Here is an 18,656-nt window from a genome sequence, read left to right on the forward strand (position 1 = left end):
GTACATAAATATTTGTTGAGTCCTAGGTGTAGTATTAAATGTAGACACTTAACTCTAATAAGGCATGCACAACAAGGTAAAAGCCATTGTTTATTTCCCTTGGCACTTAAGAAACATGTTGTGGGAGTCCTGTATTTTAATTTGTTTTTGTGTGTGTGTTTCGTTCTGTATTTCGGTAGAGTTGATTTTATTGTTTCTGTGTGCACGGCATTTATTTGCATGAAAGATTTATTCTGCCGTCTAACATTTTAAACAAATTTCATGGGCCACTCTGCTGTCTACTAAACAGTGACGCCGTCACATTTAAATTAATTCAAGAGGAGAAGGGAAGGCAGGATTTGGTAGGTTGATCTCAATGCTCTTTGTCATTCCGTCCATTTCATTGACTACTGGAGGATTTTTTATTATCAACAGAGTGAGACTGCCAAGGACAAAATGTGTTTTTGTGTGTGTCATGTCGAGTTGTGTACACAAAAACCCCAGGAACTGTCGTTTACTGCCCCCATAAGCAAACAACAATGATGTAAGAGATCTATGTTGGAGAGCCACAACATTAGTTTAACAGTATCGGGACCCTGAGTTTGGTATGACTGAATTGTGCTCGATGTTGAATGACGAGCAATCTGTATTTCAAAAAGACGGTTTTATTGAAGGCCTGTGTGAATACTCAATGTTTAAATAATAAGTGTTTTAAAAATGAATGTTTCGTTATGAAATTAGTTCTGCATGCTCAAGTGTAGGAAAATGAATGTGCTCAAACTAAAAGAAATAAGAGAACTAAAATCTACTTAGCAGCAAATGCTCCCTTGGGACAGTAAAACTAAATGGAAAAAAATGCTTTTCCCAAAAAAAAAAAAAAAAAAACACTAAAAACACAAAAAATGACACTGTAGAGTGTGAATCCAAACTGTTACATTGGCCAACTCTAGATTTACCAATCCAATATAAAAGCAGACTTAATTAGTTACAAATTTACTCTACTCATCTCTCATAGTGTCCAAAGCAATAAAATTTCATAAGTCGGCACTTATCCATATAACAAGTTATTTGTAGCACTTAGTCCCTGTGTGCAGCTATCAGCCTTGGTGGATACAACTAGGTTGTACTTCATGTTGATTGTTTTCTCTGATACTTTGTCGATATTGGTTAGCAAAGTGATATCAATGGTCACCAGACATTGCAAAACTTAATTTTAATTCCAATAGTCAATTTGGAGACTATGAAAAAATAATCAAGGATGTTGATAATATACCAAAAAGATGCAAATGCTGAGCTAACAAAAAAAAGTTGGGCAATTTCCGCCAAGTACATTGCAGTAAGATTGAAAAAATACATTTTGTGGTAAATTACAAAGGCCAATCATACCATGATAGGTCTCTATAAATGACAAGACAAAATATTTACTTATTTTTTCCTCTTTGAAGGAAATGTGCAAATAGGGGCATGAAAATCACAAAGAATTAGATACCCATCTGTCCTGTATATCCATTTCAGGTGTTTTTCTTATCCCTTGTAGTTTTTAAGATTTCTAAACTAGCAGCATTCTCACGTGAATTAAATCAAAATATAGAAGTCGCCAAGTACGACAACAAGTAGTGAGGGGACCAAAAAGCGAAAGATTGGGGCAGGTGTAAGCCCGAGATTAAATATCTTCGAAAACTATCACACATGGACTTGTGTTAGGAAAAAAAAATCTGTTAGCTTTCTAGGAGTGAGATAGTGGGGGAGGGAAGGGCGAACAGCATTCCTTGCTGTCAGATTCACCCAGATTGCTGCTATCACAGATTGTATCTTGAGCATTGATGTTGTCACTTTCAAGGCCCTGTTTGCGCCGTGTTCCTACGGCCAATTAAGGCTCTTTGCTGCTTCCTTTCCATCACCCCCACAAAGGGTGCATTAATTAAGGACTGACAGCAGTGCCTAAACCTCAGCTTTTGCACAAAAGGATACTCAAGGACAACAAATTTATTCTTTCATTCATCAATGTCACGGAGAAATTCAAATGTGGTGATGTATTCAACCTGCAATCTATTTCAGATAAGGCGGAGTTCACTTTAATGACCTACATATTGTTTCCTGTTGTGTCAGAGTGCACTTGCTAATTACCAGTTTGGGTAACTGAGGGGGCAGTTGTTAACTGCAAATGGAATTAGGTAATTAAAAGCTGGTGAATACTATGTCTTAAAATTTTAGATAGAAATATGATGCAATGAATGAAATTGCAGCTCAGAAAATAAAATGTATAGAAATCCCACAGCAGATGCAAACTTTAAAATTCCAGATTAAAGTGTACAAGGCAGGATTTCCATTTTGTTGTCAATCAACAGAAAATGACACCTAACTTGGTCAAAGCAATATGGCCATATACAAATATACATTGCCCAATTCAAATGATATTAACATTTGCATTGAAAGTTGCTATGTTTTGTGCAACAAAACCACACGATGTACTGGTGTTAAAATGCTCCTATATGATAAAATAAGTCAACGATGGCAAGTTAATGGTGAACGCGAGCTCAAAAAATGTATGTAACTATGCAAAAGATGGAAAGGTTCATTTGGTATTGGGTGTAAACACATAAAATACCACTAATACAGCAAGAAAAAATTAAATTTTATGAACACTAAAGCACACTGAAAAAACTGTTATGAAATCAGCAACCCAAAAACTATATGAAATCAAATTTTAAAAAATCCTAGTTAACCAAAAATGAGTAAGGAAATTGTTGACCAGTCTTGTTGTATAATGATTCACTATGTTCTTCTAAGTTAAAATCGAACTGTTATAATTAGTGGGTTATACTGCAACAGACTTTCTTGGATAATAAAGAGTCCCAGCTTCTTATAACTTAAAAAAAATCTGTGATTTTAGCTACACTTCCTTAGATGAGTGCCATGTTAATGAGGAGTAAGGGCACAAGTGCTAGTTTCTTAATTTGTGAAGCTTCTCTCTGCAGGAAGCTGGCAACCTCAACTTGCACATGGGGTGCCTTGTATGCCACATCCACATCCCCCCTGGAGTCATTTTTGGTAGAACAGCATTAACACCATAGGGCAAAGTACTAAGTAGCAGCAAAATTACAGCTTTTGCTGTAAATAGCATGCATGCATCCCTCCTTTCATCCATCTGGACAGCACAGGATGGAGCACTACCATTGCTATTACTGCAAAAGCTGATCGATTTTCATACCATATCTGTTTTTTCAGATAACCATGGGGTTTCCTTTCATTAGAAAGAGAAGAGTAGAAAAAAAGTAGCTACGGATAACGAATAACCCTATGAAATACACCACTGTTTATTTTAACACAAGTAATAAATGCATATTTCCCCTTATTTAAGGAAATAGGTAAATGATTTTCAGTTGAGTACGTCTAAAAAATATATTTCCCTACAGTTAGAGTAGGTAAATGGGGTTTAACTTGATATTTTTCTAGCTTAAGGTATTTGGAATGCAGGGGTTCAGTAACTTGCAAATGGATACTTGAACAAAATCACAAAGGCAAGGCATCAAACAAACAACCTGTCAGTTGGGACACTAGTATTCTATTAATGTGCTACGCTGTAACGGGGGTGACTTGGTTTGTTTTGGAATAATAGAGGGAGTAAATTACATTCCAAGATTCTGATCATTTTCAGAACTCATTTTCACAACTTTGGATTTCAATTCACAGTAGTGCAACATGGGCTAACGGGAAAAAAAAGCCTGTTATATTTTGGTGCTGTTTCAGGTGCGATAACAGCCCACATTTTTCTATGGAAAGATTCAGCTAATCCCATTGCCATTTTGGTAGCAATAATTTTCTAGAAGGCCGACCACGGATACTTTATACATTATTATCATTGTACTTTTGTTCAACTAAAAATGGCCATCAAGAAAAAAGAACCTAAAATATGCGTCTAAAACCAAGAAGTCGCCTATGTTCCAAATTTGATGTATTTTACCATTTCAAATTATACTGGCAATGAAAAAGAATACTATAACTCCTTTGCCAAGTTTGTTACACATACCTTTCCTCAAGTAGTTTATCTTTAAACATCCATCGCATGTGCGGGGTTGGATATCCTGTGGCCACACAGGGCAGCAAGACACTGGTGCCCATAACCTTGGTTACAGGCACAGGCTGCACAAGGAACTCCATGTTTCTCTCATCTTCAGTTTCTAAAACGAGACAAGCAAGCAAGTGTAGGTTATGGCAGGGGGTAATCTCAGAGTAAGTGAACCATAGCGCTATCTTTCAAATTAATAGGGTAATCTACCTCAACAAAAAAGAAACTTCTAAAGAACTCAGATTCTAAACATAGTTTTTCTCCACACTAGAACCAAGAATGCTGGAATGAAAAATGTTCATACCAGTCACTTGAAAGCAGATGGCGCGTAAAAACAACAACAAAAAGAACCGAGAAAAGGAAGTGAGATCTCCCAAAGAGCAATGACAATGTTAATGTATCGATTTCAACTCCAAATTAATCTAAAAGTCATGATCGGCTTTCATCTGTGATGTCCCCATGCATTTTGGAGTGGTTTTAATAAAATTATTTTTCAGACTTCTTTAAGTGCCCAAAACTGGCCTTTTTATTTAATTCCGAATCAATGTAGCCTGTCAAGAAAACATCGCATGAAACAAACATTTGATTTTTATTCATACTCTATGATTACAGTGTCGGTTTGGAGCCATGTTTTTGACACACTGCATCTTTGAGGAGACAAGGGATGAATTCCCTGACTGGGGTCTTGTTGAAGTCTAATTTATGGCTTTTAATATCTTCTCTTTACCAGCAGGAGCCCTGCGTCCAACAACTTGGTAAACAAAATGTGTAGCAGATGAGACGAGACAGTACCACAGAGAAATTCCTGACTTCTAAGGCATTCTCTGATAAGACCACTAAAAGTAACTCAAGGCTCTTTCCAGCTCAGCATTGTTTTTGCTTAAGGCAATTTAGAGTGAATGCAATTTGTCTCTGAAATTAGAAACAGCAGTTGTGACAATTTTCCCCCAGTAAAGAATGAAATAAACCGACGCAATTTGGTTATGCTTAGTTAATACATCTTTTGAACATTGCACATTAAAAATCCATTTCATTAAAGATTTATTTATCATGAATTACAAACAAATTTTCAATTGTAGTCTGATTCGTTCCACTTCTATTTGATAAAAACTTAAATAAAAAACAGAACATGAGACAATAGGAGAGTATTTTAGTTCTGATAGTATGCATTGTTTGTAACTGTTAATGTTGTTCAACTTCTTTTAATTAAAGAACAAAAAGAGACAAAATGATCGTTGTGTTTTACTATAGTTTAGCTTTAATTTATGTAATATAATTTAAAAAGGCAAAAACAATTGTCGACCAACTGATATGAACTAAGTATTATTTAATTCTATGAAATTAAAGATTTATCATCTAACCTGAAAATATTCACTTCTATTCAGATAATTAAGATACCGTTTATTACCATTTTTAATCATATCTGTCCAAATCCTCGTATTTCAGCCTCTTGACAGAAAACATTTTCTTGACTTTTGTATTTTATATTAGAATATGAAATAAAAATGAGACATTTTTACTTTTTTTTTGGTTCAACATTTTGTGACAGACAGTGGACTGAACCAATGCCTGTAACATAATGTTTTAGGTCAACTGAATCATTTGCAGATGCAATATAAATTATGTACCAATGGGGATAAACAACTAAAACTGAAGAGGTCTCTGAAGTGTTTATAGAACTCTGTAAATAATAACAAGAATATAGTCTGCTGAGCATACCTGTCAGGATCTGGAGCTGTGCCTCTTCGCTGGACTTTGATGAGCCCACATTCTCTACTAAGCAACGGTAAAGACCGGAATCACTTTCTGTGGCATTGCTGATGACCAAGGCACCATTGGGTAGCTGGACCAGTCTAGAGTTCATCTCCAGTGGCTGTCGGTTTTTCTCCCAGCGGGTGAAAGGCACCAGGTCTGAGTTGACCTCACAGACCATGATTTGGCTGTCACCTTGACGGACAGTGGTAGGTACTGGCTGGCTGGCGAACCTGGGCATTCCTTCAAAAGGATAACAGGAAAACATGTTAAAAAAATCTCGGCAAAAACAATAAACACACAGACAAATGCAATTCAACTAATAAGATTGAACTGTATATGAGTTTTCTGTAGAAACAAAAAAGCACCGGACTGCAATCCCCTGATTGCAGGCCACCAGATTGATGAAACTGCATCCTCTTGATGTGTTGGAATGAAACCTGCCCCTCTTTAGTGGAATAATCCACCCAAACCCTGCACTAGTCTGATCTCAAGTATGAGTCACAAATTCAGGACCATTGTCCCACAATCCAAATTCATCAAGATATGATACAAAACAGGAGGCAAGCCAAGGTAATTTGAAGTGAATATTTCCATATGCTGTTGGTGCTTACCTCTAATTTTATTGCTTCATAAAATTTTCGAGTGTTTGGTGCCACTGATGTGAAACCAACATTCACAGGATGTTTGAAACAACTGCATGTAATTACTTTAATTACAGAGAATCCACAATATGTAAACAGCAATGGGTAATTAGAGAAGATAAATAACAAGGCCATGCCATCAACCATAACAAGCAGAACTACTGGGACCTCCAAGGCAAAGCTGTGTTTGAAGGTGTGAGATGAGCAGACAGCAAAGTGAGGAGAAATGGGAAATATGTTTAATTGTCATTTGTTTCTTGGTTAGTTTGGTATTGAAATCATTTAACATTTTAATTTTTTCTTGTATTTTTCTGAATACTTTTACTTGAATTTTACTTCCACTTAGTTGTAAATCTACATTTATGTCCAATAACAATCACTTTTTTTGTCTTGTATACATTTAACTGATGTAGTACCAACCAGCTGAGATGCCACATGAACCAAAAGTAACGCAATAACGGACAGATGGTCAAAGGAGTACTGGTATTAGGGGGGATGTGAATCGTCCCACTCCCCCTCCATACATATATATGATATAGTGTGAATGATTAAATGGAATAATACCCTTATAGGGTGGAGTCGAATCTCAGTGTTAAAGTAAAATTAAGGAGTTAAACTGTAAAAGACTCCCTTCAGCCGATCCACAGTCTAATGAGGTTATCACTGCAATAAGGAGCAACCAATCACATCATGTATCATTAACAACAGATTACAGATTTCAGAACCATATTTTGAAAGAGATCAAATATTAGTTAGTCATGTTTTTATCATAACTAGATTAAAAGAAAAGTGAATAATTCAAAAGTAGTCAGAGATTTCTGGGGTAAAAATTGGGCTTTTAATAATGATTTTATGTTGGTTAAAACATTCATAGCAATGATCTAAGAATTTCCTGTGCTAGCAGTTTTACAGACTTTCATCTTCAAATTTAATACTTAAAGCAACCATGAGGTCATTGATTAATAACATATCTAACAGTGGTTTAATGTAAGATTTTTCGAGTGGGTATTAATAGAAATCCAAGATAAATATTGTTTGAAATGATACAAATATATTTGATTGAAATGTACAGGTCTTATTGGAAAGCTTTGTCTTATACATAGTCTAACATACACTATGTGTGTGTACATAGTGTATGTTTCTCACCACTATAGTGTCTTTATGCAAATGTCTAACCTAATTGGGTAGCAGTCAGAAATAGGCATTTAGGTGAGATGTCAAAGGTTAGAGTTTTAGGAATAGAGAAATTGAAATCCTTTGACCCAAAGAGGCCTGACATTTAAAGAATGAGGTCGAAAACAAAGGTCTCAGGTCTAATAACCAGCGAAACGAGTTGGCTTTGTGTTGCATGTGAGAGATGACATTTGGCCCAAAGTGCACATGGGGCAGATGGCCCCGAAACTCATTACCAGATGTGACAAGATACTTTATTCTTCTTCTTTTTTTTCAAAATCTTTGATAGCAACGTGGACACACACTGATGGACTGCCAACTTCAACAAGTGTGAACAGAAAGCTTAAACGTGGCTAGATTCCTGAAGATTGGGAATACTAGTTTGGTGTTATATTTTTTTGTCAATGTTTTAGCTGAAGTCATGATCGGTAACTGGTCTCTTGAGCGCGTGTACATGATTAAATACCAGACATGAACTGACACACACACTTAGGGGACATTTTGACATCCCATTACCCAAGATCGACAATAATACAGAGGTACCTCTATTTATGAAATTAATTAGCTCTGGAAGTGGTTTCATAACTTCAATCTTTCTTAAGTAGAACCACGTTTTACATGCAAATACACTAATCCGTTCCAAAGTTCCCAATAATACCCTTAAACCCTTTAACAATGATAAAATTATATATTTTTTAATGAAATATGTCAGGAAGATGAAATTATTAATCCATTAAAAGTAATAAAACAGGCAAAATGTACTGAGGTAGAAGGACTAGTGCGGAGTGAACAGAAGTAGCTAGTGAGTGTAGGAGGATGGGACGCAGAAGGCAGCTGAGGAAACATACGTACAGATGAACATGTTGGGAGGTCGCCAATGGGAGACCAACGAGGTGTTGGGAGCTATCCAAACTGAGATCAACTCTATTACTTCATATGAAATACAGGATTCTATTCACATATTGGGATATGTTTGAATTTTTTAGACTTGACATTTCGTAGCTTGAATTTGTGTCATATCCTGAGACATTTTCTCATTGAAACGTTTTGTAACCTGAATGTTTCATATATATATATAGGTACCACTGTACTATTAGGGGACCTAATTTGTTATACTCCTGGATACGTCTTTTAGATCAAGATATGCAATCCGTAATGCAAAAGCCCACTAATCATGAAGTGAAAACTTGCACTATATCTTGCTGTGTGTGTGTCTGTACGATGATAGTGTTGCACATTGGTGGGGTTAAGGGAAGGTTATTCCAAATGGGAAGTGGAGTTGGTTCTAATGCGATCACTTTCAATTAGTCCCAATTATTTTTTTTCAGTTGGCGATGCTTTGTATTCACATGTAGTGAGCGCTAACAAAGCGTGATGTCATAGTGTCTGTTGTTTGTTGGTTGACTATATTTATTTTATTATTATGACATGGATGATATTTATAATATTTTATTAATAAATTATTACTTCAACAACCACCAACCTTATAAAATTGCTTTGTTTTACATTAAACGGATGCAAACATTGATATTTCTATCAGCTTTGAAAATGATGACTGCCAAATGCACACAATAGCACACATAGAGTAAGTGTAACCACACATGCACATTAACGGGCGTGTACTTAAATTGCACAGTTGGATGCCTGCTCCTGTGAAATAACAGCCTGCAAGGAATAACAATGAGCAGCTTAATGGAATATGCAGAGAGATTCAAAGATCTCTCTACACAGTCAGTGCGTTAGTAGCTGCCTTGCAGAATAGCTGTCTTTCTCCTTGGAAAGTCCATATTCCGTGTCTGAAAATCATGAAAGAAATTGTGGCATAGCAGAAATTAGGAATCCTAAAGATTTTAAAGCGTGAGTTTGGTCTGACAGCCTTTTGGGGTTTCAAATCTTTCTTTTTCTCTCTCTCCATTTGAATCATCTAAATTCCTGGTCTGCCATTGAACGCGCTAGACATCCAATCCATTTAAAGTGGGAGCTAGCTGTCAGTGAGTTTTGGTTTCAACTTATTTGAAAAAATCTTTTTGATATTTAATGTTTGATATTTATTTGTTAACAAATACTGTCACTAGAGAAGGAGTAAGATTACAATGATTGTATGACGGCTAGAGTAATCAAATGTAAACTGTTATAAGCGAAGGACGGGTGTGATTTATTTAAGAGACAACACGTAATTGATGGAATGGCCACATTTCTATCATTAGCCATCAAAAGGTAAAAGTATCATGATTTGCATTCGTCATTGGAAATCATGGGACTACCATTTATGAATTATTCAAAAGTACTTTCTATTACCACCCTATTATAGCTATAGCACCACAGTGCTTTTCAATTCAACAAGTTCAGAGCCATTCCCTCACCCGAGTGATAAACATCATTTTAGAAAGGTGTGAAAAACAATAATTGAAATTGAGCAACTTAAATTGAGGCTTTGTGTGTCAGAAAAATCTTTAAAAATGACATTACTAGCAATAATAATAATCCCTCTGCGTGTCCTTTGGACTTCTTTTATTGTAGAAAGTCTGGGCGGTGTGGACACAATCCCTCTCCCATTACTGGAAGAGTGTTACGCAGCAAAGTATATTTATCTTCAACAGAGTGAGCTAATTCATGTTTAGTGATCCAAAAAGTTTCAACCAGTAAATGAGATGTAATGACTATAATGACGGTGTGGAAAAAGTCTTGCATTTTGACGCACAGTAAATTCCTTTGTACAATATGTGCTACGCTTTTCTTGTACTCTTTTTGTTTAAGGCTCTTTTTGTACATGCTGTAGCATAAGTGATCATTAATTCCATAATTGAAAGTTTTCAAAGCTTCAGGGGAGACTAATTCGAAGGTCTCTTTATTATGGCAAATCCAGTTATTCAGCCAAATTATTACTTTTTCAAGAAAGCTTAAGTATTTACGCCTCATTAATATTCCACAGATTTGATTTCTATGGTCTTAAATACAAAAGAAATATGAAATTATCCACGCAGCTACCATTGTAATTCAAACCCAACCTGCGTTTGGTTTTGCAGAGGCAATAATTTGATACACTTGTAAAAATGTCACCCTAGAGTTATCAGTTTACAGGGCAGGGAGGAAAAATACAGGTAGTAAACTATTAGGGTCATTTAATTGGCAACTTTCCAGCAAGCAATGCTTGTGTAGCCAACCCATTGGAGGCCACTAATCAGTTCAAACTGCAAACAATTATAAAAGAGCAGCACACATTAGAGTCTAAAAATAAGAAAGCAAAGCAAGCCTCAGAAAAACACACCATCCTTCAAAGTGAGTGACTAATTCAATCATTTTAAAAAAACAAACTGGAGGAAGGAAGTTCCGACTCTAAAGCCGCGGTGGAATATGTTAACATCCTTGGCTCGGTCATTGCACAAAAAGGTTAAAATTTAGTGAAACGTAAGATTAAATTCATTAATAATAATAATCCAAGTGAATTTAAGTTAAATTTTAAGTTTGTTATGTTACGAACACATTGCTGTGAAGTCTCTCTCCTGTCCTTTTCTGTCTCCCTCCTCCACGCACTCTGCGCTACCGTCTGTCTGTACTGAATAATGTCATATTTTAATTTTGAAGATCATAACCACTAGATAGGAATTTGTTACTGTGGGGTGAATTAGAACAAATAAAAAGATGTTTTTCTACTGTAATATCCTGCATTTGGTGTTTTTTCAGAGGATGGGAATGAATTGATTTCTATTTAGTTATTGTCTATGGGAAAATTTAACTTGAGATGCGAGTAAATTGACATAGCTCGGTCTCGTAACACATTAATCTCTTATCTCAAGGTATTACTGTACTGGTGAAAAGCTTCAGTTCATCACTAGAGTAGTTTCTTATGCCTAAAAACAAGCAGTAAGGTTGTACTGTCATTAATGTGAAATGCTTTAAGGCTGTGTTAACAAAGTATATGTATTTATCTTTATCAACAAAAAGGATGGATGACTGAGGGTGTATGTACAAATGACCAGTCTATCCTAAGAGAGTGGAAAATAGCAAGAACGGCAGTTTATTACAATTCAAAAGCAGCCTTACTCTTTTTTAATGTAACAGGAGGAAGATGGATGGGTGGCATTCTGCTGAGGTTGGCCCGAGACTAGTTTTTATTTTCTCACAAGTTGAAAAATATCTCCCGGCCTCAGGTGGTGCTGGAAAGAACATCCTGCCCTTGAAGGTGATTATGCCACTGGAGAGTACAGTAAACGCTTTGATTTGGCAGTCCAAGAGGGACATTAAAATGTAATATACAAATTCAGAGGTGTCAGGTGAGAAAAATTATGACAGCAGAAACAGGTTAGTCAAAGCACGGCCTTAGACATTTGAAAATTTACTAAATGGAGTTGAATATTTGTGACTGAGAGTGTCCCCAGATCTGATCAAGAGAATGCGAACCAGGCCCAATCACATCATTTTCAAAGGATCATATATTTTTTTTGGGGGGGGGGGGGGGTTGTTTTTTATAATGTATTTGCTTACTTGTTTAATTATTAACACTTAAGTCTAAACTCTTGATGGCAATAGACATTAATTTCTAATTTGACTGGAGTTGCAGCATTGAAAATGATTGCTGACGGATTAGTTTGGGGTACTGGAGTGAGAACAGGCCTTACACAACGCTGGAGAAATCTGTTCAATAGTAGATGGATACAAATAGGAGCTAATGGGATACCATTTTGTACACTTAAGATATACATAAGATCAAGTTTCCTTTGAAATGTCCCATTTTTCTTGCTTTACTTTTAATTAATCTTAAAATGCTTGAAGTCAGTCCCCACCCCTCCAATTGCTTCTTCATCCTCCCACCACATGCTTCAGCGAGCCCTGTTGTTTGAGAAAGAGCAGCATGCTGCCGCTTGATTCTTATCTCTTTAGCAGCATATCCTTAGATGCTATCGCCACCCATGTTGCGGTGCTTAGGCCCTAGCTGCGCCAGAGTAAGTAGTTGGGAAGTGAGATGAATGGAACCTTGGTCAAAAGGAAAATAGAACTCCAAGTGACAAAGAAGGACAAAACATTGGGGAATGTTGTATCAAGCTGCCCTGATATATGCCAGTATGGGAAGAAACCAAACATAAATTCTTCTCATAACTCTTGTTGAGTGCATTTACACCTGTGCCCTTTTCAGCATTGTGACATTTGTGGACACATCAACAGTAGGGTGGCGAACAACATGACCAAAACCAGCTACATGGCAAATATGCAGATAATAATATGTTAAACTTCTAAAAATGTTTTAAAAATCCATTGCATATTGCTGTTATTTTACTTATTTACACCTAATTTTAGTTTTTTTATTTGAGGTACTTAATAGAGAAACACTATGTGAGCATATGTCTGTATAAAAAATGTAGATGTTTCTCAACGACCTTGGAACAAAGGATGTTCTGCAGCTTAAGGGAAACAGATGCAGTAGAATGGATGTGAACGGTGCAGTCAGTTGTACAAAAGGCAATTCTGCGCTCCTGTGCACTTGCAAAAAAAATGAGTTTGGCATGTCCACGGTTTTTCTCCACCAATCAAAAGGCCATAAGAAGGCACTGCATGGCGTGGAAAGGAGTCTTAACATCCTCCCTGGGGTCCTTCCACTCAGAGTTCAGTGGGGCTCAGTCAAACCATGAATTACATGCACATCCATGGCTCTACTGTGCTATCACTCCCTTGTTTTTGACCTTGCTCAGTTATCACCCAAGTCTTGCCTTCTAAAAACACAGTGTCACATATTAATATGGATTTAAAAACTATTCTGCCTTTGGAATTGGATCTTTGTCTCGCAAACCTGTCCTACCTAAACACGTTTTGGTAACTAGGGAAATAAACCAACAAACCTACAACTGAACAAAGGAACATAATTCTTAGTTTAAGTTCCATTCAGTTTACTTCAACTCAAGCACCAACTCTCCACCACCACCACCCTAAAAGCACAAAGGCATATGAAGAATTATACTGATCTGTGAAGCATAAGATATCAAGCGAGAACTTAGTGCCTTGGTTTCTTCACTCCATCTGTGCACAATGTGGAACATTCAACCAGTGCAGAATTTAAAACCAAATACATTTGCACAATATTTCTGCTTCCTCCGCAGAAGCCAATGTTAAATATGCATCTCAAATATGTTTTACTCAGACGAAGAGTAACGAAACTGAAACCTACTTTCTGGTACTACACTTGTTCACGTGTAGCAGTCAGTGATATTTTAATCGAAAAATGCTGCTGCTTGTAATCTCCAGAATTGTGTGAACAAAGATATTAATATGACAGTATAATTACATATGGACTTCATATTTAAGAAAAGTATCCCATGCACATGTTTTTCTTGAGTAGATTTTGAAATGTCCTTGAAACTCTAAACCAGTCCAACACTACCAAACTCTTTCCCATCCAACAGTCGGAGGAGGAAAAGGACACTTTTCAAAAGGTCTCCCTATAAAACAGGGAATCTGCAAAAAATTGTGAGAGCCAAGCCTTTTTCAGGGTTCAAATACAGTATAATGAAGGCCAATTTACCTTTGAAGCAGGGACATTTTAATGTAAACACTCCCCAAACTGCCTTTTGCATGCTTTAACGGTCAAGAGAAGATCAGAGGATGACGGCATGCACACTAGTGCATAACAAGCTAGATACAGACAGGTGACCTATTAAAGTCAAACGTTGAATAAATCAGTAGTTTGATGGGATGAAAATTATTCATATGCAATGACTTTCACAGTCACCAGATCTCGATACAGATGAATAGCATCCAGGATTGTGTGCCTGTGAGTAACACAGGTCTCTAACTGTCATCTTAAAATCACACATTTGCAATTGGAAAATTGCTTATCTTTTGGGGAGACTGCACCGATTTAAAATTAATTTACCATGCTCATTACCATGCCTCAAAGAGAAGGTCAACAACCTTAGAATTTCTCATTCAGACCAATGTGTATTTTCCTCACAACTAGTGAGACACTTCTAAAAAAGAAAGGCAAAAGAGATAGACCGATCAGAGGTCAATGTATTCAATATCAAAATACTATTTTTTTAAATTTTTGACATTTTGTTACACCTTGAATGCCCTAATTTACTCAATGATGACATCAATTAAAATGAGTATGAAATTAGCAAAAGGCAATATTTATTATTGTTTATATGATTTGACAAGAATGGGGTTGCTGTTTTGATAAGCTATTAAATGTAATTATATATCACTAAAATTGCCCTGAAATTAAAATCTGGAAACTGGTATGTCAAAATGAAAGGGATTTTAAAAATGGTTAAAGTAAATCCCCATCTTTCATTCGAGATCGGTGGTAATTTAAAATCGAAAGGGCATCTCACACAAGACAATGTTTTTAAGGTGACGGAAGGAAGCGAAGGAATCTTTAAAAGACTTTGGCTTATGAACATGTCAGGTTTGCTGGCAGACATCGATGCCCTGATTCCACCCACAGGAGAACTTTGTAAAAATATGAATATTTTACAAGGAAATCTTCCAGGTTGTGTAGCTAACATTAAACACTGAGATGATTGCACAGGTATATCCCTACTTGCACACATGAAAAATACATATTTACCATTAAATCCTTTCCAAAGTCTATGGTAAGAGCTCAGTTTATAATTACACCAGCCACTTGTGTCTAGATAGTAATATAAAATCAAATCGTTAACCTGATGATTCATTAAATAATATGATGATTAATTAGTCAGATTCAGAACACCAGCTACAATTGTTGAAATAAATCTTGCTCAAAATAATAAAAGGTGCTGGGAAAGTGCTACGAAAGTACTTTTCATGACTAAGGTATAAGGCTTTATCCCTATACATCAATAACACCATAGGAATAGGACAGCTAACTTTGAAAAGGCCTTTGTATTAGATGTTGAGCGTAGCATGGATGATTGGCTGTATTAGAGAGCCTTATCAACCCTACTAATCTTGCTTCGAAGATTTATTTGATGCTCAGTATAAGATACATGCATACTAAATAAATACTACAATACTGAATGCCTTACATCAGAAATTTGCAAAGGTGATTAAAGGGCTGTGTTCAAATGTGCTGTTAACTCTAGTCAAATATGTGCAGAGGTGTCTGGAGGGAAGAGATAGGGCCACCCCAATCACAACCGTCTGAGGTACCCGGAGGCCCTAATCAATCAGTGGATCCGACTAAAATGGTGCCTGTCATTTCCCTACGACCAAAAAGACATGCTTCCAACACTGCTCTTCTGAGAGGGTAAAAAGATGGGTTTCTCTACTTATATCATATCCCATATCATATTTTCTAACCTCTGCGTAAGTGTACAACTGCTGTTTGTGTCTGCCGCATATCCGGCATCTGGCCAGAACAGCTTGACTGCATCGTTTTTCTCTCCTTAACTGCATTTTCTGTCTGTTTTTCATTACTTGATCTCCAAGGGTAGATGAATGATTTCATTTTTCAGCTCAATCTGTGATTAATGCTCCTTAGTGTTGAAACAGTCTTTTTTATGGCTTTCCTACCCTCTTGTGTGCCAGGGAAAGATAGAAATCAGGGTAATGAAACGCCACTGCGACCCTGACCTCGATTTTAGGTCAGAGCCATTTGTCATGGCAATGACCCAGCACTCACCATCAAGACAGTATATAATTGTTCAAAAGTGCCATGCACAGGGCAGACTGCTCCTATTTAGTCTGAGTTCATAAACATTATCCAATCCATAATTATTACCAATTATCTGTTTGGCTACTCAGGTAGTAGAAACCTCAAAGATAGGTCATTCATTGCACAAATTATTTCCACAGGGTTTGGTTTGATAAGAGGGTAAACAAACACTATCACTGTCTGACAGGAATGATAGTCCATAACAAAATAGGTGACCAAATGTTGTGTGTACGTGTGTGTATGTATATGTGTATATGTGTATATGTGTATATGTGTATATGTGAATATATATATATATATATATATATATATATATATATATATATATATATATATATATATATATATATATATATATATATATATATATATATATATATATATATATATATATATATATATACACACATAAATATATATATATATATACACACACACGCAAGTATGTATAAATATATCTATACACACACACGCAAGTATGTATAAATATATCTATACACACATACAGAAAGTGGGTAGTTCTATATTTTTATGAAGGTTACATACATACTTTTAGACTTTTTCCCTTGTATCATATGTTACATAATATCAATGTAAAGTTTACAGGTCTCATGCTAAACAAAACCACAAAGAAAATGTTGTATTATGCTTCTGGTGGTTCCTGGGAGAAGAAATGACATGTTTGTGCAGTTGGTTTATGGTGATTGGTTTGCTATTTTGTCTCTTTATGACTAAGCAATGTGGTCACAGTGGAACTGCAATTCAAGAGAGTCTGTAGGCCATTGGGTGTGTTTGAGCTTTGCTGAGGAATGAGAGGATAATAAAGAAATCAAGGCTAGGATAGGTAGTAAAAAGAAAAGATGGTGTTGTTGAGTCATTGAGGAAAAGAGTAAAAAAAATGAGAATGGAAGTGAAAGTAGTTTGATGAGAGAAATAGAGGAACTAAAGACATACCAGTCTCCCAGATTCAAGTAATATGCTTCTATTTCTATTCCTCATGATTCTTTCCGTTCTAATTTGTTGCTGTGTTTTACCTCTCACCATTACTTAACAGTGGAAAAGTGGGTTCTGTTTTGTTATTTAAGTATTTTAATCAAGACTTATCGATGGGCAACTGGTTGAGATGGTGCTTGATAAGATGGGAAGCATGATAAAATCGCCACCAATCAGGTTCAAAATGTTAGTAATAATGTACTCTTTGCAGTATTTTACAATTAAAATTAAAACTTAAATGAATAAAATAGATATATATGGCATCAAAACACATCTGGTTACGCCCTTAAAACCGCAAAAGAAAAACTGGCAAATATGAAAAACATTTTAACGTGGCGTGTTTTGTGATTAAATGCTCATTTTTTGTGTACACCATACTTGTGCAAGAAGAATTTCGTAAGAAAATGCATTGAAGAGAGAAAGCTGAAAACCTCAAAGTACATGATAGGGGTTCAGGAAAGAAATCCTAACGAAGGCACACCATAGTGGATGGACAGAATTAATTCTGTTTTTTCAATTGGTGGTTCCACTTTTAATAGCAGTGAGGTGTGACTCAATTTGAGCAATTCTGGAGAGCTAAGTTCAAAGCTTGTCAGTGGGAGGAGGTTGTCTATGTGTAGAATGGCAGATAGTTAAGATGGGATTTCTCATTAGTTGTCTTTGTGTTTTGGCTATCACCGCTGCACACCACTCACCAGCTTTCTGCCCTATAATTCCTCTCCCCCATCCTTCCTTTCACTAAGACTCAAGCTGAATACATAATAATGCTCCCCCACATACCCCCAAACCCTCCTCTGCCTTATGAGTCTTTGTGGACATCCATGACTGTATACACACAATCTAAACCCATACAAAAGAAGCCTGATGACAAAACACAAATAAGACAAGGAACATTTCCCCCCCAATTACACTTATACCTGTATATCTGTATCTGTTTCCGTCTTCAAATGAAAAGAGATTTGCTGATGAGCACAGAATCTTAAATTTCGTTTAATGCAAGTAATTGTATTTCCTTCAGACTATACGTACTATAAAAAGAGTAGTGTAATACATTGCCCAAAAGCAATAATGGCTTATTAACTTACAATAACTTCAATATAATACAGTTGATCTCACCCTGGGGATGTATAAATGGATGTGGGTGACACCATAATCGCCAATCAGTCTTAAGACAATTTGAAACTAGTCAGCTGGGATAGGCTCCCACACACCGCAACCCTGACCAGGATAAGCGGTGATGAAAATGAATGAATAATATATGTTTTTATAATGTGGCAGAAAGCACAGAAAAAGTATTTATTCAGTCAGTGAGAATGTGTAGCCATTTGACAACGGCAGTCTGTACAAGAGTGGCAACAACGGCCATTATTCGTGTGGAAGTGAACGGCTCGTCTCCTGACAGTCCAATCCCAAATAT

General features: G+C 36.3%; 1 protein-coding gene across 19 annotated transcripts in view; it reads right to left on the reverse strand.

The window, feature by feature from the left end:
* Window positions 1-18,656, reverse strand: part of neo1a (neogenin 1a) — a 113,166-nt gene that overhangs the window by 50,489 nt on the left and 44,021 nt on the right. For all 19 annotated transcript variants that reach the window (XM_077712884.1, XM_077712883.1, XM_077712901.1 and 16 more), the window contains 2 exons: window positions 5,768-6,043; window positions 4,010-4,160 (listed from right to left, as the gene is read on the reverse strand). In XM_077712884.1, coding sequence (XP_077569010.1) covers window positions 4,010-4,160; window positions 5,768-6,043 — 427 coding nt within the window. The remainder of the gene's footprint in view (window positions 1-4,009; window positions 4,161-5,767; window positions 6,044-18,656) is intronic.

This window comes from Stigmatopora nigra, chromosome 3 (genome assembly GCF_051989575.1).
Source record: "Stigmatopora nigra isolate UIUO_SnigA chromosome 3, RoL_Snig_1.1, whole genome shotgun sequence".
Lineage (NCBI taxonomy): Eukaryota > Metazoa > Chordata > Actinopteri > Syngnathiformes > Syngnathidae > Stigmatopora > Stigmatopora nigra.